Source organism: Podarcis erhardii (assembly GCF_964252035.2).
Source record: "Podarcis erhardii genome assembly, chromosome: 4".
Taxonomy (NCBI): Eukaryota; Metazoa; Chordata; class Lepidosauria; order Squamata; family Lacertidae; genus Podarcis; species Podarcis erhardii.
In genome coordinates, this window is record NC_138508.1 from 68,523,289 (window position 1) to 68,548,528 (window position 25,240).

At 42.1% G+C, this 25,240-nt stretch overlaps 1 protein-coding gene across 12 annotated transcripts in view; it reads right to left on the reverse strand.

The window, feature by feature from the left end:
• The window catches only part of GLRA2 (glycine receptor alpha 2), a 111,067-nt gene extending 86,552 nt beyond the window's left edge, over window positions 1-24,515 (reverse strand). For 2 of the 12 annotated variants that reach the window (XM_081858729.1, XM_081858733.1), the window contains exons 1-2: window positions 23,580-24,512; window positions 21,104-21,237 (exon numbers count right to left, since the gene is read on the reverse strand). In XM_081858729.1, the coding sequence (XP_081714855.1) occupies window positions 21,104-21,237; window positions 23,580-23,647 (202 nt within the window). In that variant the 5' untranslated portion in view covers window positions 23,648-24,512. Of the gene's footprint in view, window positions 1-21,103; window positions 21,238-23,579 lie in introns of those variants that run through there. The other 10 variants (XM_081858727.1, XM_081858728.1, XM_081858726.1 and 7 more) reach the window with 8 other exon arrangements.
• Window positions 24,516-25,240: the final 725 nt, after the last annotated feature.

Below are 25,240 nucleotides of genomic sequence, written 5' to 3' on the forward strand. Positions count from 1 at the left end.
GGCTCAACATTTACATATCATGCTTTCTAGAGCAAAAAACTCTTATCAATCGATCAATCCTCATGTGACTGAATAATGCAAACTGTCCCACTGTTACCGTTTTGTCATTCACATTGTTAAAGTACTGAATATTTCACAGTATTTGTGAATGTAAATGCAGCAGCCCAGTGGACTGTGTTCACAGAGCACCACAAGTGTAGATTTACAGGAAGAAAGCCACTAGCAAACAGAGCTGACCTCTTTATTCCAGGCCTGGCACAGATCTGGTTTAGAGAGTGCCTCAACTGAATAAGTTGGCGGCCACGTTCTCAGCACTGGGGCATTCTGGGAAAGCAGTAGGCTTGTCAGCAGCCAGGTGTAACTTCAAACTACATTTTAATAGCAATGAATGGGTTCTGTTGAAGCAGATCTTATTTTACAGGTCAGGTGACCTGTGAGTTCCAACAAGGCTAAGCAATTATCTCTATCCGGTGGAGCTATACCAATTTGTGCTGGAGGTATTATTGCAGCTGCAAATTTTTAACTTTTACACCTCAGTAATAATGTCAATGAAACATTTTTAAGCTGGCAGAAGCCTTCAGGAAGAAATACACTGTATAATGAGGCAAGGCCATAGTGCTGGTAATTACTTCGTTTAAAAAGTGGCCTAATATAAGAACATAGCTTTAATGGCACATAAGGAAATAATGAGTTGGTTCATGGATCCCTGGTTTTAAATATATAGGGTGGAATTAAAAGGAGCACTAAGGGGTATGCTTCATCCACATAAACATTTCTGCCTGCCTGATGGAAGAATTTGCCCTCTCCTCTTCTTCTAACCCCCTGCAAGTCAACTTTTTGGAGGGGCAAGTGGGGAGAGGAGAAGGGTGAAAGGCCCATTGTGCACGTGGAACCTCTTACACTGCCCCCAACTAGCACAAATATTTTGTTGAATCCAGCCCCATACTGTGTGGATTCTTCACAGAATTATAATTCCCCAGATTCCTCATGGGAGAAGCCCCATGACAGAAAAATCCATTTGGAGTGTAGCCCTGCCCTGGATTTAGTTTTCCATAATCATGATTTTATTATTTTTCCCCCACCCATCTGGCTGGGTTTCCCCAGCCACTCTGGGCAGCTTACAGTGCATATAAAAACACTAAAGCGTCCTCATTTCTTCCAAACCAAAACAAAATACCTTCTCGTAGTTGAGTTCTGAATCAGCAAAACCTTGCTAAAGATCCCGTAGCTAGGATTAGCCTTTCCTTGCATCTGCCTTCTCCAGAGACTTGCTTACTAATCTATTCTTCTAGAAGCTCTGTGGTGCTTTATAAATTGAAAGCATTTAGTGTCCAGTTACCCACATTTTGCTGATGTCAACCTACTGCGTGCATTGAAGCCCTACCCCTATTGACTTCAGGCTCTAACTTGCTTTGGTAATTCGATTCACAATTCACCGGGAAGTTCTCATGCCTTCAGTGGCTGCCATACTTTGTTGTGGGTCCTTGTGTGAAATACAAGGGTTTTTTTTTGGGGGGAGGGGGTCTCCCAATGCTTTTTTATATGTAATGGTACTCAGCAGTAAGAAGTAGAATCACATATACATTTTTATTCTTGTTGCTTGTGGCATCCATTTTCTCTGCTGGCACCTGTGACACTTTTAAATATCTAAGTCCGGCCACCAGAATAAGCCTACTAAACATTAACCTGTAAAATATAGAGAATGCAGATACACCCCTTTCCTCTACTATTCCTCTACTTGGTGAAAGCACCAAGAATGAAATCATAGAGCAAAACATTATCGTTCTGTGTTTTTATGGCCTTCAGAGGAAACCAATGGCTCCTTACTGGCCTTATGACAATAATTAAAATGGCATTTTAGGAACTTTGATACAACCAGCCAGTATCCCAACTAAATCATAAAGAAATTCAGAATGTGAAAGACAGAATAAGATGATCACAAGAATCCAGAAAAAGGAATCGTGTATATGACAAAGCCTCCAAACTGCTACAAGTACAAATCAAAGGTAACCTTCCCATTGAAGTTAGTTTTCCCCCTTCCTTTTATGCTGTCATTCTGTGTGGAAGTTTTGGGACATTATTCTGCTTCTTAGATGCTGTGTGTCAAAAATATAAAGGGCCCTATGTAAGATATCTGTTGAGAAACCTTAATCATCATGCAGTATTTTGAAATAAATGGAACTTAAAAAAGACTTAAAAGCTGGGCTTTGACATAAATTCCTTTTAGTCAATATTACTATTCATTGACAGCAATTTTGAGCAACCATTAAAAAGAGAAATAGTTTTTTAAAAAACCCTATAGGACCTAAAATATAGTTATTGTATGGTATTATTTTATGATTATGCAGTTTCTTGGAAAAATCAAATAAGGTCTAAAATTATTATTCTGCTTTATCAAGCACAAACTCGTATCTTCTTAAATTCTTTATCTAGGGTATAAATAGCATAGCATATATACCCAGTGGGACATGATTGTGGGGGGAAATGTTGATTTTGCTTCTCACTGTGGACACATCCTCCAAAAGCTGCCCTTGCCCATTAAGGTAAGGTAAAGGACCCCTGGACATTTAAGTCCAGTCAAAGGTGACTATGGGGTTGCTTTCAGGCCGAGGGAGCCGGCGTTTGTCCACAGACAGCTTTCCGGGTCATGTGGCCAGCATGACCAAACTGCTTCTGGCACAATGGAACACCGTGATGGAAACCAGGGTGCACAGAAATGCCGTTTACCTTCCCGCCACAGCGGTACCTATTTATCTACTTGCACTGGTGTGCTTTTGAACTGCTAGGTTGGCAGGAGCTGGAACAGAGCAACAGGAGCTCACCCCATTGTGGGGATTCGAACTGCTGACCTTCTGATCGGCAAGCCCAAGAGGCTCAGTGATTTAGACCACACGCCACACGTCAAAGCATGACACAATGCCATGTATGTTGGGATGCTTCCAGTGAACTGCACCTTGTGTGGGGATCACCAACATGCATAGCTGTCAAGTGTCCCTTATTTGAAGGGACAGTCCCTTATTCCAGCGCCATGTCCCACTGCTGTCCCTTATTGATGGATGTCTCTTAAATGTCCCTAAAATGATGTCCCTTAAATTTCAAATGAAGCAGCTCCTCTCCCTCCCTCCCTGCCGACCAGGGAGGAGGGAAGCTCCAACTGTGTTGCTTGGCTGTGTTGCTCACCCAATAAGAAGTCTAAGAACGACTGGGGGGTGGAGCTTGAATGCCTTGTGTGTGGCTAGTTAATGCAAACTGAGGGGGGTTTTGAATGCTGGACACCATTTTGTTGCACGTGCTGCTGCAAACTTTGCAGTGCAAAGCCAGGCCGGGGAGCCATCTTAAGTTGAGGCTGCATAGGCCTTGTGGTGCATGTGATTCAGATTCTATTCAGTTGAACCTCTGGTTACAAAGTTGGTTGGACAGTGTTCTCGAAGCTACCAGCATGAGTTTGACCAGACTTCAGGAGGACAGGAAGACTGGAGTGCCTGGAACAGGTGAGGCTGCAGGTCCCTTATTTTCAAGGCTGTTGGTCCCTTATTTTCAAATCTGTAAGTTGACAGCTATGCCAACATGGCACCATTGAGGTCTTCTCCCTGGTGTTCATGAACCCTCTGAGCTATCCCTCCCTCACTGCTCTTTTGGTCATGAAGTGGTGAGAATGGTTATGCTTTCATCCACTGAGAAGCACGAAGAATTGAAGAAGGAAGTTGAAAGAGTGCCACTCTTTCTCGCTTCCTCTTTCAGCTCTATGGTCTGTGAAGGCGCTGTTTAATTCTAGTGAATCTGTCTTTTACCTTGATTTCTTAGTAAAGTGGACAGATGATAGATGATGATAGATAGATAGATAGATAGATAGATAGAACATGTTCTCTTTCTGTGTCTTGGGGTGATCTAGGAGAGGGGAGGAGAGAAGTAACCACAGTGGGTGGTGCCCACTTTACTTGCTCCACATTCCAAATGAGCCTGCAAACCTAACAAGGTTGGTGGTCACTGCCTTGAAGAATGAAGCGTTTATGGAGGCCAGTGACATATGAACATAAAAGCTCAGCTTGGTTAGACTAAAGGCCTATCTAGTCCAATATTCTGTTCTCAGGGTGGTCATCCAGATGCCTATGGGAAGTTCTGATCACAACCCCCAGCAACTGGTGTTCAGATGCATCCTGCCTCTGATATTGGAGGCAATATATAACCAATATCCATTGATAGCCTTGAATGAATTTCCTGCAGGAATGTGTGTAACTCCTTTTAAAGCTACCCAAACTGGACACCTTATAGCATTTTACAGCCGCTATTGTAGCTGCTAAGAGTTTTAGGAAGGCTGGTATACAAAGCAGAATTTCAGTGGAAAATCAGATCATACCTGATTATTGCCAATTAAGCAACACAGAAGAGCTACTATCTCCTCGTGTCCTACTTAGAATCCGTGCCAGCTGTAGATATTTTGCTGTTTGAAGTGGAACCCAAATGACACCCCTTCTCCCCCACCAGGGACAATAATTTTCAAAGTCTCACTCCCATCACTGAGACATCAATTCCTGCCTTCATCTCTCCCATCTTGCCTGAAGCAAGTTGCTTCACCCTGCTGCATGGCCAAATTGCTAATGCATATCACTAATGCGGAGCTCGGTGCTAGCTCCATCACACAGAGAAAGTTGGAAACCACATCCATGCTATGGATTTTCCATGCCACTTGCAGTAACATATAATATAAGGAGATTCTTACAGCAGCTGGTGCTCTCCAATCAGGCTGAAGGTTTATGTTATGACCGGTGCTACATGGCTCTGTGATGGCATTGAAAAAGAATTGCACAGAGGCTGTTTCCAGATTCCCCTGTATGACACAGGAAGACATAAACCGGCTCCAGGAATCTTATTCAGGCATAAACATGTACTTACTGAGTGCTCTGAATATATATTATGTAGTAATGCATCACTCTTAAATAGTCCTTAAAGGGAAGTTGTACATGTTTAATGATCATGGGAAAGAAGAAGAAGAAAGAAAGAAGAAACTCAACTTTGGTTCTAAAATTGAATCTAAAATTCAGTTCCCCACATTTCGACAGCAATTTGCAATTTCCTGTAAAAAAAAAAAGTATGAAGCTTTGTCAGAAATTCAGTGTGAATTTCTCCCAACACACACATTTTTGTATGCAGTTTTGGCTAATATTTTGCAAGCAACTTCCACTAAGAAAATGCATTTCTCATGTTAAAACAATGTTTGCAACTGTTTACTTATGAAGGAAAAACGATGAGAAGGAGAACATGATAAGGGAATAGATGTATGGTGTAGAGAATTTTTTCTCCCTCTCTTATAATACTACAACTAGGGACTGATAAAAGGAAGTACCTCTTAACATAGTGCATGGTCACAGATGACTTCAAACCAATTCATGGAGAATGAGGCTATATCTTCCTGTAATTTTGTACATCCCCTTGAAGGGGCAACTGTACCCTAAAATGTGGTAGAAATATCAGGTATGAAATAAAATATAAAATGAAAATGAGATGGGATGGGATGTGAACAAAACAGGTTCAAATCCTTGTTAATTTAGGGAGCAGACTCTCAGGATAAAATAAATTGTTGGGATGATAAAATGAGATGCTGGCTTATTTTAACCTGCTTTGAACTATTGCCAATAGGATGCAAAATAATAATAATAATGTAAGGTACCGGTATTTTCTAATTAAAGGAACAATTTCTGAATATCATTTGAGTAATCTCAGTACTAGGTAGCTTACTATAAAAGCCTTCCCTTCTGTTCAGGAAAAAAACACTCAGAGCTTCTCAGTACAACCTCCCAATTAGATCAAAAAGTATCATAACATGAAGGACAAACAGAGCTGTTTCACCTCAAATAGTTGCTATCAAAGACACCTTGAGGTTGACCTACAATGAGGTCAAAAAAGACTGCAAATTTCAGCAGTTCAGGCTCAGGAGAAGTGTTGAGTGCTGCTTTAGTGGTACGGCTCTTTGTTGAATTTAATAAGGGTTAGAAAGGTGGCGTGAGAATAGGACAGAACTTCTAATGAAAGGAAATGTCTGCTCAAGGCAAAAACAAAAGCCTCCTAAGAATGGTATGTGAATAACGAGGTCTGGGGATTAAAGCCTTAGAGAGCACAGTGGTTTACAGTGCAATCCTAGCCAGGTCTGCTGAGAAGAAGTACTCACAAGTCTTTGTGTCGCAAACATTGCGGGTTCCCTGGCCACATTCAGCATCCACATCAAGGCCAGAGATGACACATTTTCCTTCCATGGTGCCTTATTTAAAATTAGGCATTACAAATACTAATTCCTCACGCCCAGGTGACCCCAAAACATATGGTTTAAAGCCACCCACCCAACAATAGCTATAGACCTACATCTAGTTTCCCCTTCACTCTGTAGGGCCTGAAGTCATTAAGAAAATAAGGCTCACACTGAACACCTGATTAGTTTATGCATAGATTCACTACTAGCAAAGGAAAAGCAGCTCAGCATTGTGAAAGGTGTTTGGTTTAGCCCTGTTCTCACCTTCGTTTCCACACCCTTCTATAAATGATTGGAAAGCTAAGCATGCCCCTCTCACCTTGTCCTAAGCTTTTGCATCTGCTGCCCCATGATCTAATCTCTACACCTTTGGTAGAAACTGCTCCCTGAATTCCCAGGGTTCCTGATCAATTGGAAGAAACTCAGCTATAACTGAATGCAAATATTGCCCTGATTTCATCTTCCACAGAACATATGAAAGTCAAGAGCAAGACCCACTGAAACATGGAACCTGGGGAAATCTTGCTTCCTTATCACATGTTGACCGAATGCAACTGTTTCGTTTTAAGCTGGGTGGGGTATAATTATTATTATTATTATTATTATTAGCTGTTAAATTAAATTAGGTTAGCTTATTTGTATTGCTTTATATAATGCTGCATTTCCCCCCAATTATTGACCCTACGGTTATTTTAAATTGTTCTTAATATGTTTTTGGAATTGTTATATTTATTGTTGATTGCTTGATGTTGGCCACTTCGGGCACAATTTTGTAGGAAAGCGGCATACAAGTAAACAGATGGTGATGATGGGAATGAAAGTGAGAAGAAGACTGACAGTTAGTGTAATATTGCCTTGAACATGACCTGACTGTGTTGGATCAATGATCACCCTCACACTGCATTTGAGAACAGCTTTGTCCCCTTTTATTGTGATTCCCAAATCACAAAAAGGGAAAGTGCTTTTCAGCATTATGGAAAATGTTCATTTACAAGACTCAGCTCAGCCTTAATCATTCTTATGCAGGGTAAATACGGGATTTCTTTGATGCTGGTAAGTCTGATGACTTTTTTTTTCCATTGAAGGTGACATGATATATTGTGGTGTGCACACTCATTGTCTGTGCTTTACGGGTTTTGCAAAGGGTTAAAAAACCCTCAGAAAGACTCTATAGCCTGGAGATAAATGATGACCATGTACATCACAGGAAACAATAGAATCATAGAACTGTAGAGTTGGAAGGGACCCTGAGGGTCATCTTGTCCAACCTTCTCCAGTGCAGGAAGACACAGTTGTCCCATAGGGGGATCAAACCTGCAACCTTGGCATTAACAGCACCATGCTCTAACCAATTGAGCTATAGTTCCATCCTCTTTTAGTTGGATCCAACTGCCAGTGATTCCTCATAATAGATACCATGGACCAGTTGGGAGGTTTGGTTCTGAATCTTCTAATCAAAAGGCATATATAGTCACATCCTCCTACTCCACCCCACCATAATCACTACAATATCTGATCCTTTGTCCCATCCAGTACCATATTCCCCAAGATACTCCCAACTTCCTTCACATGCAATGTATGGGTGTAACATGGCAGCCTTGAGAAGGCAGAAAAAACAATGGCGACAATATAATGCCCAAAGCTTGATGGGGGGGGGGTTTACAAGAAGCAGCGGAGTCATATGTGGACGGGGAGCTGTGCTGGGATTGGGCACTGGGAAGGGCAGCTGATGGAGACATAGGGCAGCAAACTCTTTTTCATTTGTCATACTTGGTAATGGAGACTTCCTGACTAATCCTTAATTTTACTTAGATATATGAAGGAACCTCTGGTATCTTAACATGGATTACACACTCAATGGGCTGCAATTAAAACTTTCCACATTAACACAAAACAAGTGGATGGGTTCATAGAAGAGCACGCAGCCATTGTCTCTGCAAACTGCTCCCACCCGTTGTGCTTTTGCCGTCAGTTCTCAGAGTCCACCAGTTAATGGCTTCCCATTCCAACTAATGTGACAGGAGAGAGAAAAGAAGCGCACTTTGTGCTTTCACACATGCCAGTTAATTCAAACTCTCAAAAGGAAGGACTGAGTGCTTCCAATTGCTGTGCCACAATGGCATAATGAAGACAGAGTTGTGCTGCTTAAATGCCTGGGCAGTGATAACAATGGAGATGGATTGGAAAGGAAGGGCATGGAAGAAAATCGAACCGGGCTTGAAATGTAACATGGTGAACTTGAAACATGGGAAATCAGAATTGGTTTTATTTTAATTATTTCTATTACTGTCTACTCACCACAATTCTCAAGGCTAGATTAAGTGATTTTGGTCAGTTGAAGGCAAGCCCCTTTCACAGCAGGACTTCAAGTAGGGGGCAGGTTTTTTTGACTCAAGTGTCTCTGGGTCCAGACCTCTTCAAATGGAAAAAAGTTGGTGTCCCTTCCAACTTTACAATTCTATGATTCTATGATATGTGTTGGAATTTAATATCTTGGTGTTTTCTGCACAAAATCACAGGGCCAGATTCAACTACAGTGGTACCTCGGGTTAAGTACTTAATTCGTTCCGGAGGTCCGTTCTTAAGCTGAAACTGTTCTTAACCTGAAGCACCACTTTAGCTAATGGGGCCTCCTGCTGCTGCCGCGCCACCGGAGCATGATTTCTGTTCTCATCCTGAAGCAAAGTTCTTAACCCGAGGTACTATTTCTGGCTTAGCGGAGTCTGTAACCTGAAGCGTCTGTAACCCGAGGTACCACTGTAATGGGTCCCACTAGTTGAAGCTCAGGCAAAAACCTCTGCTAGTGAAACAGGCCTTACTCCCCCACCCCCACCCCTGCTCCCCAATTGACTCTGAGTGAGAGTCAGAAGAATCTCCAGAATGGCAGGTGGGAAGAGGAGGGGGGGGGGGGTTAGTTCCATCAGGCAAGCAGGAATGCTTGCATTGACAGAGCAATCACCTTAGTGCCACACTGAATTCCTTCCAAAGACTTTACACAATGGAAACCATTCAAGCAAAATATTTGCTTGTAATAGCCAATCTTTTTATTAGGTGGGCTTGGTATTTTAAGTCTATTCTGATATTTTAATTATCAGTTACGTTGCTGGTCTTTTTGTTTTTAAAATTGATTTAATTATGTATTATTGCTCCATCTCTGTTATCTGAGGTTCAAGCAGCATCAGTGGCTAGCAGTGCCTTTTACCAGTTATAGCTGGTGTGCCCATTACAGCTATTATTGGATGGGATAGCTCTGCTGTGGTGAATCATGCACTGGTAACCTCAAGACCTGATAAATAGAATGTGTTCTATGCGGGGCTGATGGGGCAGGTATCATCTCCTCTAACTTTGGTTGAATGCTGTCCCAAATCTATATAAAATTTTAAATTACAGTTGTGTGATACACAAAGGAGGGAGGCAACATCCATGTTGAGCACTGTTCAAATTCCCATACTTCTTTTATTTATTTGTGTTGTATTACTTGGTTGTCTCCAGAGAACAAAAGAGACAAAATGGATATGGTTGTACAGATTATTGGATCAAAATTTGTTCTCAAGTGTGTGTAAGATTTATGGCACTCAGTAGTTTCTTGACACGCTCAAATAAGACAAATCACTTTCTCTCCTCTTTGTCTTGAGCTGGCTTACCATTCCTCCTGCTTCTTTACAGACAGTCTCCTTCTACTGTGCCAGCATGGCATTCTTTTCAGACTAACAAACATCCCCGCATGACACTGGGATGTACTGTACCTATGTGAAATCTATCAGCATTGAGAGACCTCCTGCCATCTCTTCAGTGACAAGCAAAATCTGAATCCTATTTTCAAGAGCTGAAAAGATAATATACACAACCTGATCACTGGGCAGCTTTCTGTATTTGTAGAAAGTAAAAACAAATGGAATGGAATAGAATATTTTCAGGGGGAAAGCCAGGGCTTTTCCAGAGGCCAACAAAATCTGGGTTTTATCTCCTGAGCAATCATTGTGCATACTAATAGCAATATCAGTTGATAGAATCATAGAATTGGAAGGCACCACGAGGGCCATCTAATCCAACCCCCTGCAATGCAGGAAGGAGTCTTTTTGTCCAACGTGGGCTGTTCTCTGACAGTCAGTCCTTATGTAGCCAAAAACAATACCACCCACCAAGAAGTGGAGGAGTGGGGAGCCTCCAGTCCATAGGTCTGCCAGACTTTCCCATTCGGCTTCTTATGGCCAAGCCATACCCACCTGCCCTACAGATACATCAGATCAGAGGCAGGTAGAGGAGGAGCTTTCACAAAAGGGACTTTGCAGACAAAATGCAAAGGCAGCAGCTGGTTGCCAGGTGACTGTTCCCCATGTAGCATTAATGGACAGATTAAGGCTTGGATTGATGGTATGCGATGAAGAACATGAATTGAGGGACACACAGACCCTCACATGACCAAGTCTTCAGAAACAGGTCACCACCCATACTGTTTATATCCCACATATCTTAATGGGTTGCCCTAGCCATGCAGCTTCCAACATATATAAATACATAACAAAACATTAAGCATTAAAAAAACTTCCCTATACAGGATTGCCTTCAGACGGCTCGGGGGCTGGATAACTCCATACCCTCCAACATTTATCCAATGAAAATAGAGACATCCTAAGGAAAAGTAGGACATTCTGGGATCAAATCAGAAACCGGGGTGGCTTCTTTAAATCAGGGACGTCTCTGGAAAAGGGTCTTGAAGGGTCTGTAATATTACACTAAGAAGCCTGTATGTGTGATGGCCTGGTGTGAGTGTGCTCCTTTTCCCTCTCCAAAGGTGTGGGTGGGTGAAGCACTGCTCTGATCGACCCATTGCTTACTTGTGCATGGGGAAGAGTGAGAAACAAGGTGCTCCTCTACTGTGTCTCATCAGACCTCCATTTCTCCGGATCTCCATTACATGTGCTCAGTGTTCCATTTTCAATACAAACATTGGCATTTTTAGACAACAAATGAAATGGATATCTCTTGGGTTTCTACTAAGCACTTTACATACCACCCCTCTTCACACATTAAGAAGCTGTTTCCATGCAACAACTGTTCCCCCCACCCTTCATTCTGTTGTTTACTTGCTGTTGAATGTTTCCTTTCTCTAACTGAGTATTTTCGGTAATTAATTTTTCTCCCCATGGTATTGGCAAATTGCCATGCAATGGGTTTGAACGTGGGGGAGGGGGGGAATCCACGGAAAACTGATTCCCAGTGCCAGAAAGATAAAGTACAAAAGCCATTATCTGTAACTGTTGCCAGGGTAAATTATAAATAAATGACCTAGTCCAGTGTGTTTATTATCCAGCTTTAAACCCATTGACTCAGCATGAAAATAACATGACGCCAAGAGATGAATTGTAATCAGATACACCCCCCGCAACCCCTGCCAAAACTGCAGCTCACAAACACTGAGACAGCAGTAAGTTTCACATGTCCTTTTGCATCAGAAGGAGTGACTTGGGGCACATTGTCACTCTAGAACATGAAATAATAGCCCTGTCACAGCACTGTCTGGCACTGAAGGCACTATATATAGTACGGCCTCATTTGTCCAAAAGTCCTCAGGGGTGGGGTGGGTGACAGTGGCTAAACAGAGGAAAGAGAATAGTTCTGCTTACATAGAAATGTATCCATGCACATGTGGGCTGATGTATACATTCAGAACAAGCCTGTGGTGGAATTCTCCTGGGATGGAGCCACTTTAGATTGCAGGAAGAAGGTTGCCTGTTTGAATCCACATCCAAACTATCACACCCATGGAAAGCCAGAGGAAAGCCTGGTCTTCCTCTTGATGTAACAGGGGCTTATCCACATTTATATTTCCTCCACACTTTCCAAGCATAGTGCACACTTTAAAGCTCCATGTCCAAGATCTTTCTCTCCATTTTTTGCCCTGCAGCTTTCCCCACAAAAACCTGCTTTTTTAAAAGTTGAACTGGAGCAAAGAGCAATCTGAAGAAAACCCAATTTGATGTTTGTTGTGCTGCAGAGAGCGGGTTCTTGCAGGGAAAGCTCTGGGGCAACGAAAGAGTGCTTGGACGCTGAGCTTTAAAGTGTGGGCCTGAACATTGCATAATCCTATCCTGGTCCCTTGTGCAGGGGCGGACCTTGGTAATTTGGCACCCTGTGTCAAAAGGCCAAAATTTGATGGCCCCCACCCAGCCCTTGTACTGCCTTCGGAAAGCCGTGTAAGGGAGGCACTAGCCTTTGGGAAGGGACGTGAGCCCACAGAGCCTAGGGCTTGCCGATCAGAAGGTCGGCGGTTCGAATCCCCGTGATGGAGTGAGCTCCTGTTGCTCTGTCCCTGGTCTTGCCCACCTAGCAGTTCGAAAGCATGTCAAAGTGCAAGATAAATATGTACCACTCCAGCGGGAAGGTAAACAGTGTTTCCGTGTGCTGCTCTGGTTTGCCAGAAGCAGCTTAGTCATGCTGGCCACATGACCTGGAAGCTGTACGCCGGCTCCCTCGGCCAATAAAGCGAGATGAGCGCCGCAGCCCCAGAGTCGGCCACGACTGGACCTAATGGCCTTTGCCTTTATCTTTAGGCTTTGGGAAGGAGGCTCTAGGGCTCTGGCAGTGAGAAAAGAGGACTTTAGGACCCTGTCACAGCCCTCATGCCTTCTTCCAGAACCTGGGGCAAGCGCTTACCAGGCTTCAAGAAGGCACCACCTCCACTTGGCGCCCAATGCAGGGGAACTGGGCGCACTGCCCTAAACCCACCTCTGTCTTGTGAAATGGTTTAATAATGGCTGCTTACCAGTCTCCAGATGGGCATTAGCTACTACAATGGATTTGCAACCATCAGTTTTTGGAGAGATGAAAAATGCTTCATGCAAATAATGTAGTGTTTTCCGTCACTCTCACCAGCGTTGTTTAATCTGCCAAGTAAAACTGAGGCTGCACTCGAGGCATTCATAACAGAGCTCAAAATGCAGTATTTCACTCTGTACAATGGAATGGATAAGAGAGAGAAAAGGCTTTTTCCGAAGGAAGGCAGACTCTCCTAATTCTGCTACGAGGGTCATGAGTGATATGTAATAGGGTTACATGATTCTGACACCAAGGGTAAGAGAGACTGCGATGGGTGGGTGAGGCGTCAAATATGCTCTCTAGTGCCTCCAGCAACTCAGCTTTCTCAGCAGAGAGACAAAGCAAGGAGGAGAGGGGGGAGGGCAGATCATCGGCTTTGTACGCAGAAGGTGCCAGCGTCAATCCCCAGCATCTTCAGACAGAGCTGAGAAAGAAGAGCTGGTTCTTGTCAGAATAGACAGTGTAGTGTCCTTGGAAGTTCTAGGTCTCCAACTCCCATCAGTCCTAGGTAGCATGGCCAGTAGGAATGATGGGAGTTGGAGACCAACAACATTTGGAAGGCACCACACTGGCAACCCCTGAGCTAGATGGGCCAATGGTATGACTTGGTAGAAAGCAGTTCCCTATGTTACTATCAGGAGGGATTTTGCAAGTTCTATTGTCCCTTGCTATAGCTGATAATATACTACTACGAAACCACAAGATCTGAGCTAAATACTAACATGGCAAAGTCTCAGGGTTGTCAGTGGGCATGAAGTCAATGTGCATGACATCACGTAGCTAAGGCACACCTTAACCACTATACAGGCAACTCAGTCAAGATGTCCTGGTTGAAAGGAAGACAGCATTTCAGGGGTCTTGAAATAAGGAAAGCCTGAGCATAAAACACAGGGATTTGCTTTATGTTGACCATGTGGCCATCCCATTCAGTAGTGTTTCCTTTTACAAGCAGTGGCTATCCAGAAGAAACTATCCAGTTTCTTTCAAATGGGAGATTTGAGACCCTCAACCTGGGACCCTCTGCAACTAAACCTGGGATCCTCTGCAAGGAAAACATTCTTCCATTCACCTATATACTTTTCCCTAGACATGGCAGATTCATGTATAAAATGGTGGCGGGCAACATGGACTAAAAGTGGCCAGCATGCTTACTCAATGAGATAGAAGTGATTTAACCCCTGTCTAACCTCTGCACAGGTAGCTTCAGTAAGTAGGGGAGAACTCTGGAAACACACATAATGTACCATAAGCCCTGACACAGGCTGCCTGGCCATATGTTTATCGGGGAAGCAGGTTTGGCCTCACTAAGCTATGAATAGGATAAGATGATGGTCCATTGCCTCTGTTTTCTGCTCACTGGTCAATCCAGTTACTGATGTAAGGGCACACAACTGTCATAAAGGCTGCCTCTCCCAGTAATTGTGCCACTGTAATTCATTTCAGTACCTATAGAAGCACAGAGATAGAGGGGATCTCCAGTATCATTGAGTCTAGCCTCTCCTAGAAAATCCAGCATCCCAGATCTGGGCCAATATCCCAGATATGTGGCCAGCTCTCATAAAACATCTCTAGTGAAAAAGAGTCTACCTTCTTCCACTGTTGAACAGCTCACAAAATTATTCCTCTTTAAGTTGCCCCCCTCTATAATATGAACCCATTGGTTTGGATCCTCCTTTCTGGAGCAACAGAAACTAGATTTGCTCCAACCAACTATATGACAACCTTTCAAATATTTGAAGGAGGATATCATATCATTACTTAATAATCTCTTCTCCAGGCTAATTCCATCCCCAGCTTCTTCAACCATTCCTCCTAGGACTTGGCATCCAGGCCTCTCACAATCTTTCTCACTCTTCTGCAGACCATGATCCAGTTTGTCCATATCAATCTTTAACTATGCTGCCCAGTACTAGATACCATGCTCAGAGTGAGTTCTGTCCAAAAGCAGAATGAGACCATTCCTTTCCATAATCTAGACACTAAGGTGTTCTGCAGTGTGAAGGTGTGGTGAGTGTGAAGGTGGTGGCAAAATGCCCTGCCTGAGCTCTTTCCTCGTTGTAAGAAGGGCAAAGGAAGCTCAAAACAATGGACAGAAACACTCCTACAAAGGAGATGGAAAAACACTGCAACATTTTGTTGCCATTCCCACTTTATCCCTCAGTCTTACTAGAAACTCATCTCTATGAATCCAGCTTTGCAGAATAGGAGCACTATTAGAATAGGAGCTGGGGGCATGGAATGAGGCAAACTAAGGTAAATGTGACAGTGTCTCCTCAGGAATTGTCATGTTTATGATTTGAACAACATGATTGACTTTATGCATCTTTATTCATTATACAGCCCTAGTGAAGTATGCAAAGTACAAACCTGAGATTCACCCCAGAGCAATTGCAGAGCAGAGGCCCCTCATTAGATATTTTTAAAAAATGAGCAGTAAAGAAGAGTATTTTCTGATGCCTCATTATGGAAGTCCCAAAGGAGTTTGCTGTTTTTACCCCTGGGTAACTGAAGCTGAGAAATCATTCCCAATTGAAAAAGAGACCTCAAGCACATCTGGATGTTTAAGCCATCCTAGAAAAGAACAAATGTGTTTTGTATGGTGCCTAGTCCATCTGTGTTATGACATTTATGTACTTCATATTTTTTTATCATGTCCTTCTACCAATTTGGAACACAGGTTGGTTTGCCAGTAGGTTTTCTTTTATTACAGTATTATTATTAATTTTAATTAATTGTACCTACTGTATGCTTTTTGTAATCCTATTGTACACAGCTTGGAAACTTAAGTGTTGCATAACTAGCTGAAATAAAGTGAATAGTGTGTAAAAATTGTAATCACAATATAACAGCCTTATTCGTGGCAAAATGACATGCCAGCATATATATCGTGTGGAGCACTGGGAAGAAGCATCATGTGCCAAAAAATGTGGGCAGGTGCTTCTTTGTTGAGTACAGAGAGAAAGACATGTAAACATCTTGCATGGTCACCAAAGGGAATGGAGCTAAGTAGGTAATCAATGAATTTGTTAGAACTGTTGAAGAAAAATTTCCTCTTTCATTTTATAAATGAGGAGCTTGTGGTCCTTAAGGCTGTAGATATAATCCTTCAAAATACAATCACTCTTTTCCCCATATGCAAAGTTTCCCAAATAAAGTAGAGGGGGGAATAACTGCATGCAGCCGTACTCTAAAAGAGAAGTATGAGAGATTGGCTCTATTGTCCAGGCTGCAGGTTGGATAAAGGTAAAGGTAAAGGGACCCCTGACCATTAGGTCCAGTCACGGACGACTCTGGGGTTGCGGTGCTCATCTCGCTTTATTGGCCGAGGGAGCCGGCGTACAGCTTCCGGGTCATGTGGCCAGCATGACTAAGCCGCTTCTGGCGAACCAGAGCAGCACATGGGAACGCCGTTTACCTTCCCGCCGGAGCAGTACCTATTTATCTACTTGCACTTTGACGTGCTTTTGAACTGCTAGGTTCACAGGACACAGTTTGGATAGAAGTTACTAAAACCTGTTAAATGAGATAATAGTAAGTCAAGGAGAAGTGAGATATGATGGGAACAATCACCAGATGAAATCAGTTGGAAGTCCAGCTATGTGAGTCACATGTTAAAGGGGCAAGATTCAACAGATGTTTGTGAGGCTCCTAAACTGGTGTGAGTTCTGGGAATCCTTTGTTTATAGTAGGGATGAAGGGAAGTTTGGCCCTTCAGATATTGCTGAACTACAACTCCTGTCACCTCTGGCCATTGGCTATGAGAATTGTAGTTCAGAAACATCTGGACCTAAAGTTTCCCATAGGATCATTTATACATAACATATCTGAGGGGTGTGGGTAGTTATATTTTAGAGGGCTGTTTAAAACAGCTTCCCACTGCCACTGAAGATGACGACTTGAACTTATTATTTGCTTGTTACACAAGGAAAAGGTCTCCAAGCCACTTACAAGACCATGTTAGATTTGGCATAGAAAGTAGCATTACTAAATGGTTGGTAGTATGAATCAGATACAAGGATAGTGTTGAAAGGTGAGTTTCCTTTTTTCGTATAATTATTCTACCTGCTGGCACATATTAGTTGTATCTGAATTATTTTCTTCTTTTTGAAAGGTTGTTTCTCATGCTTAAAATGCTCGAGAATATTTCTGATTCAAATATGCCATTTTATTGTATTGTAGCATTCCCTCATTAGCCAGTAATTAAACGTTTTAAATGCTAATGTACACCTGTTAGACTGCGCAGATTGCATTGGAAGTTACTGGCACAGGAAAGCTCAAAAACGCTCCACAGTGTAAAAGGCTCAGATGTGCTCTGCCGCGTCGCCACGATACCAGACTCTTTAAATCAACCCAACCCAATGTCTTCCAAAAACAGCTTGGTGCCCTCCCAACCCTCCAGAGTAGATTTGAGGGAAGCATAGAGGTGCACAGGAGGAGAAGGGGGGGGGAGTCCTGTTGCATGTGCAGGAATCCTTTTGCTAGCTTTTGCTAACTCACTGGGTTCATTGAATCAAGCCCACTTGACATCTATTTTATATTCCAAATAAGGGCTGTATTTCATGAAGCAAAGAATCCTTCCCATGTTTTCATACCATGAAAGTGCCATTGTCTAGAGCAGGGGTAGTCAACCTTTTTATACCTACCGCCCACAAATGCATCTTTCTTGATGGTAAAATTTCCTTACCGCCCACCAGTGCTCGATGGAAGGAGGATTTGGCTTGTGCTGTAGAACCCCCTACCACCCATCTAGAATCCTGAAAAGTCCACTAGTGGGCAGTAGGGACCAGGTTGACAACCCCTGCTCTAGAGCAAAATTTAACTGTGTACAATTAACAAAAAATGGCCTCCCTTCTGTTAAGAAAGAAAACATGTCCAAAACCCAACTTTTTACCATGAGTTCTAAATGGCTTCATCTTCATCAATATTTAATAAATATGCATTGCATCAATGGGGTGTAAATATGGAAAGTTTTGAAGGAGGGTATATAAATTCAGGCCTTTGCTTGAAAGTTCTCACGAACAAGTCATAGAAAAAAAGTAATACAGAAAGGTAGCCATATTAGGAACCTTCACTAGGCGCATCTGCATATCACAACACAGTGTGCCTAGCACATCAACTGGTACATGGTCTAAAATTGACATCTACCTTTAGTAACATAAAGATTGTGTAGTGTCTCTTGGTTCTCTTTTTCCACCCATCAAGGAGCCTGGGTGCTTTGCCTAAGGATGGAAGTAACAGCCTTTCCTTCTTTCCTTTTTGGGGTTGCAGGGATGGGAGAATCAGCAGTTGTTATGCTTCCTGTTCCCTGCAGGACCTCAGCGCATCCTGAAATCTGCACCTTCATCTGAATGTCTGCTATCTCCTCCCCTATTCCATCTGAAGGCCAGATGCAGCTGCCATTGCTTCACCATCAGCAAAAGGTTTTTTTGGAGTTCTTTTTTAATCTGCCCTCTACCCTGTTTACCATCTTGCCTAAAGACAGAATATGGAGAACTCAAAAGCTTGCATACTATTTGTGAAGTTCTTCTAATATGGATTTGGGAACTTCTCAAGAGCAAGTGTGCAAGACAATCATTAGGGGCTTCCCTTGTGCTTTACCTGGAAGCTGTAAGTAATAAATGGAGAAAGCCAAGGCCAAGTACCAGGCTATTAGTATACAAAGCCCTTAACAGATTGGGGCCAGTTTATTTGCCAGATTGCCTTACCTAATATATGCCTGCGCAACCATTTCAATCTGTGTATCTGGCACTGTTACAGGTGCCACAAGATACTTGCTTTGCACTTGTAAGAAATCAACCTTTCAGAGTGGCAGCACCTATACTTTGGAACTCCCTGCGAATTGATATCAGGTAAGCACCTTTGCTGCACTTTTTTTTGGTGCTAGCTTAAAACCTTTTGTTGTTGAGGCAAGCCTAGCCAGACATGTAGCTATATGTGGATTTTTAAAATTTTATTTGCTACTGGGTTTTTTTAATTACACTTTGAATATTTGAATACTTGTTTTTAAATGTTTTTTATCAACAACACTTTGTGCATTATTTTATATTGTTGTAAACTACTTTGTGGTGTGTGTTTTTGTTTTGTTTTACAATCAAGCAGTTCATAAGTTTCATTAATTAACAAATTGTTTACTGCCAGCTTCCTAAGCCTGGATCTTATAAGCCAAAAGGGATCCTGTGTTCTAAGCAACAGGAAGAGTCTTCTCTGCATCCACCTTTGGCCCTATTCCCATTGTGTAGTGTGAAGAATGTGGCCCTTCCTTTAGCATTATTGCATCTTCCACAGACTAGGCTTGCCATAAATCAGGAAAGTTCCTGACATGTCCTGGTTTCTGGGAGTAAAAACGTTGTTAGCGAGGAATTTTGCCATATTGGCAAAATATCAGGGAAAACTATCCAGATGTATGGCAACACGATGGAAAAAGTAGCTTAAAATCACAAGTTTGCGAGTGTCAGGAATTTTACTTTTTGAAATATGGCAATCCTACCACAGACACACGTGCTTATACCCATCCTCTGCAACTTTTACTTCACTGTTTCAATATACTCCAGCAAAGATTTAACAGCTAGAAAGCAAAGGAAGCAGAAGACACTAAAGATTCCAGAAAAAAATGGATTCAGGGTGCTCTAGGAGAGAGTAGACGTGAGAAGCAAAGAAGTGCATTTTGTAACCTCTTTTCAAATGATAGCAACACCTTCAGCTCACAGCTTCTTGTAAAATGTGGCAGTCTGATATATTTGCAAATGCAGTCTTCTATAGGTTATGTGCTCAAATGTGCCACCTCTTGACTGCTATGTAGCAGACAAGGTGATGCCCTTCAGCTGTTGTTGGACTTCAGTTCCCATCATCCCCAACCACTGGCCATGTTGGCTGAGGCTGATGGGAGCAGTAGTCCAATAACATCTGGAAGGCAAATGACAAAAGTAGCAGAAACACTTGTTTTCCCCAGACAACCCAATTATTTTGTCTATATACCACTCTGGAAATCTCATCCTTTGTATTGTCCACTGAACAGCAGAGGCTGAAACAGATTTATTTTAAACACATCATGTCTACAATGGCTCAGATCTAAATTAGAATTGGACAAGATAACATTTCTGTGCAGCAAGGTGAGGGTACCCTCTCTCCAAGTATTTCATGTGCACTGTCTTACTTGCTAATAACTAAACCTTCTGTTTCTTTAATCACCAGCTCACTTATCTCAGAGTGGATTTGACAGTCCAAATAGACTTCAGCAGATCAACCTGAAATAAGGAAGCTACGTAAATGGCATAGGCCTAATATCATGGACATGTATATACAGATTGCTGTGTTTGTTTATAAATCAATGGGATAGGTTTTTTATTATTATATTCAACTTATGTTCAACATAATATCCTGTTTATGCATAAAATGAGTACGTCTGTTGAACATAAGTTGAATATAATAAAAAAAAAACCATAATTCTATAGCCTGTTTCCATATGGAGGTAATTCAACTGAACTTTTAGAATTGTGTTGAAACCAGTAAAGAACCACATTCCTAAAATCAGAGTAATTACTTGGGCCACTTTACACATGCATATGCATCACGTGACTCCTCAACGCTTCAAGCTGATTCAGACATGCATGTTCATCACTTGAGAAGCGCAATGTCTAGCAATGAATGGGACATAACAGATCTAACACCACAGTTGGGGCTTTCATTTTGCGCAACATCACCTCAAATAAATTGTCTTCACTCAAGTTCACACCCCAGTCATCTAGTGTACAATGATCAGCTGGATGAAGTCAAGTGTGTGTGTGTGAACTAGGCCTTGATGCCTACAAGTGAATACACTCTACTAAAAAGCATTTGTGTTTCCAAAATATTAAGTTCTGTTTATGGTGCTGGATCTGTGATGGATCACTCATATACGCAAAGCACATTTTAATTACTGAGTGATTAATATGCTTGTGAGAACAGAGCTTCATAAAGGCCTAAACTAGTGCACATGTAAATATCATAATTGGTATTTTAAAGACTCCCAATTAATTTTTAATGGACTTAGAAAGAACTTACCTTTGAAATTTGGCCTTATTCGTGCATCATAACCTGATGTCCGTCCCATCAGTTTGTCCAAGAAATCCGAAGGAGACAGTGCCTGTGGAGGGGTTTTCCCAGATCTGGAATCATGTTCTTTACAGAAAGTTGTCCTAAACAAATAGTTAACTACCATTAGCCATTAGTCTTTGATTGAATTCACATAATTTCACGAGAGAAGTCTATTGCCAATTTGAAAAGAATGCAACAATATGTTGATGATATTAATAAAGTATTACATATCATTCTCAAATATGGAAGAGCCAACAGCGTCACAACTCTTCAAGAATCAGGCAAAAAATGTCGAGGACTGAGATTTTATTGTTCAATACTGGCTTTTACTTAGACATCATTGAAGAATTTTATAAGTATTGCTGAAGGCATATGGCTATTGACCAAACTGCGGGAGGCATTGAAAGACAGGAGTGCCTGGCATGCTCTGGTCCATGGGTCACGAAGAGTCGGACACGTCTAAACGACTAAACAACAACAATCATAAATACGCATCTGCCTTACTTTGGGTTCATAGTTAGAAAAACTGGCAAAACTTATCACAGAGGAGTTAGAAACCTTGGCTGTGTTAGTGTACAGAACATTACACAAGCACAGAAACTCTACAATCTTAATAGGCATTCATTAAATGACTTGGTTCTTCACCAATTCTATTTATTTCCTCCGGGAAATGTTGAGATGTGAGGTTTTTAATTTTCATACAGCCCACATCAAGCAAGGAGAATGGCCCCTTCCTGCAGCACTCATATCAATTTATATCCTATTTGGTGTTAATTGTGCTCTCATGCCTTCATAGCTTTCTTCATGTAACATGCTAAGCATTCCCCCTTAAGATAAGGAACAAGAAGTACTTGAAATGAACAAATTTGATCCACAAGGGAATGAATTCCATCATAATAACTCTCCCACACATTTTAATATATTCCTTTGTGTCTAAAATGTGTACTTTAATTGATGTATGTTTGAATAAACCATCTAATAGGGATCAGAAGTAATCCTCTCAAAGGGACTTTTACAATAGGCTGTGTTCTAGTGTTATCTTAAAGTAAGTGCTAAAAATTGATTAAATGTGAAGAGAGAGCAGAGAAATGAAAAAGAAATACAATGGATGGTATCCAACATTAGTCACACTCAGGGTGGATGCACTGAAATCAATAAACTTAAGTCCATTGATTTCAGTGGGTTTACTCTGAGTATGACTAATTTTGGATATCACCCTTTATTTATATAGTGACCGCACAAATATGCATTCCGGGTTATTGGACACTGAAGTCAATAACTATTCCTGATCCCTACACTATGAAGGAGTAACATGTTACCTCATCAACTCTCGTAACATCACATACCTGGTTTCCTTTGGAAGGAAGGGCGGAATGTAAATTTAATAAATAAACAAATAGTATTGCTAAGCAGGACATGACAACACTTTTTGAAATTGGTATGTAGAGAAATTGGGATAGGCTGATAAGTAGATAAAATATGTAATTGTAAAATTGGATAATGATCAATTACACCATTGTTATTTGGAATAGCCTTTCATTAGCACCAACAGTTTCACTGAAGTGCATCAGCTGTCAGTTACATTGACAAATACATTATCCCTTTGGAAATAATCACATAATGAAACTCATCTAAAAACCTGATTTGTCCATTTAACTATCCACCTTTTCCTTCTGCTGAACATACAGGGTGTTTAGTTAAAACAATATGATCTAGGCATGTTAAATGTTAAAAAGATGTTTCTTGAAGTGATCAAAATCTGCTGGGAGAATGACTTCTTTTTGAGGTTTCTTCCACAAGCAGTTGTCTGTCTCTTTAGCACCACATACATGAATTCATATCATTTTTTTTACCCCATGTTAATTAATCCAGAATAGCTCCAGTCTTCCAGTTTTTACTCACAGTCACTAATACAGAACAGCACTGCTACTTTGCAGGTAAGCATGCATTTCAAGGATGTGGAAACTCTCCTCTGCCACCCTTTATGATTAACACAACAGGGAGATTAAAGTGCATTAGAGATTAACTAAATACACTTGAGTATATTTCCTCAGACAAAAATAAGCCCATCCCCAAAAACAGATTTTACTATCCTATACAGGAAGAAAAGGGACTAGCTGAGAGATTCCAATAATATTGAAGAAGGTAGATTTCAATTACATGGGGAAATGTTTCCAGTTTCATTGCCCATAAAACATTTTTTTTTTCTCTAACAGAAAGGGTACCTATATAACTTCACTTGCCCAAACTTGTTTGGATTTTTTAAAAGTATGTTACCAAGCAACAGCTATTTTCAAATGGAAACCTGTCTGTGGTCTGCATAAATTTAAAATGAAATATTTATCAGCACAGCTAAAATATGTCAAGTTTATGGAGTACTCCTCCTGTATTGTCCTAAATTCCTACAGGTTTAATAGAGGCTTTCGGAACTGATTTCACCTACCTGAAGTGGTGTGTTTCTAAGAAAAAGGCAAACAAGGCTGTCAAAATGTTCACTAGCTGTCGGTTCATTCCTCCTGTTTTCTGCGTTGAGTGTGGAAAAATATCCCAGAAACGGTTCCAGAGTCAATCAAAGGGGAGGGAGGCTCTCAGAAAGTACTAGGTCTTCTCTAAATCCCCAAATCCAACAATAATTTAAATTTCTTTAAAATCAGAAAGAGAAGACCTGCGTTTCTATACATTGGAGACGGCAAAAAATCAAAAGTACCAGTCCTCGGAATCATGGTTAGGTTAAGCCCAGGCACATCCGAAACAGCCAGCACAAAAGATACGAAGCATCTGAACGGGCAGTTCACTAGGATGCTTTCACCCAAATCCTGAACCCCGCTCAGAAAAATCAAATCCTTCTCTACCTTAGCACCATGCCAAGGGGAATAGCGCTGCTGCCACGCTGGTCTGTCTTCCAGATCTGCTCTTATTTCCCTTGGGCTTGCACATCGGCATTTGTCTGAATCGTCGTTAAAAATGGGGGAAGAAGCTGTTTGCCTCTCTCCTTCCCTCCCTCTTCCTTATCGGCAAGTTGTAAATATCGAGAGGGGGTGATTGGTGTGGAGCTGGAGGGAAAATGCTACGCTCCCTCCTGTGCCGGAATGAGGGAAGAAGCCCTGATCTTACACACGGACTATAAATTTCAGCACTTGGACAGCTCCACGCTCAGCTTGTGCGCATGCTTCTGGCTCCATCAAACGTGACTGGAGTTCAGAGACGTTTCTTCCTCCAGGAACAGGCGCTTAACTCTCCCGTCCCATCGCCTGTTTTGGGTCCCAGCTTCCTCCCATAAACGCAAGGGAGAGAGAGAAGAAATCTGAGGGAAGACGTGGCCAAATCTGCTGTTATACAGCTCCGTGGGGCGGGAGGGATACCAAGGGGGGAGAAAAAGGGAGGCGCAGGAAGGGGAGGGGGGAGAGACAGAGGAGGCACTTTGGGTGGGCAAAGGCAGTGTGGGGAGAAGTCAGAAACCCGCCATTGTGCCTCAGAAATATCCATTATTTACACTCCTGCCACTTCATGGGAGTTACGGCTGCCAGAGTGTATGTAGCATAGAAGGAGAGCCGCGGCTTCCCAGGGGGGGCGAGAGCGCTGTGGGAACTCGGTTTGCCTGCCTTTCTCAGCACGGCAGTTCCTGACCCTGAAATGGGAAGAAGTGTTGGGGTGGGGGGAAGACACCTAAGACCCCCAGGATCTCAATGAAGAAACCCCACAAGCGCCTCAGAGGACAGCATAACCTCCCAGAGGGGCTTCGATTATGGAAGCCACCCACTCTCGCCTCATCTTCTGTGGAAACAAGGCATATCTTTGCACCTTGCTTGCTTGAGAAAGGAGGGACAGGTAAGAATGGAGGCGCGTGGAGCCGGTGGGATGGCAGAGTGAAATCATATCTTTTTACCTCAAGAGTTGGAAATGGGCCCTATTTGCAAGAGAAAAAGCAACCTTGGGGAAGGAATAGCCTCTTATTTTTGAATCGTGGAAGAGGCCACCTTTTGCATTGTCTTCTGGAAATATGCAGGATCCTTGACATTATTCAGCTGGCTGTGATTTTAACTCTCACCAGAAAGTCTGCTCACTGAAGAGCCTCTTTATTTGCATCTTCTACAACAGAACTTT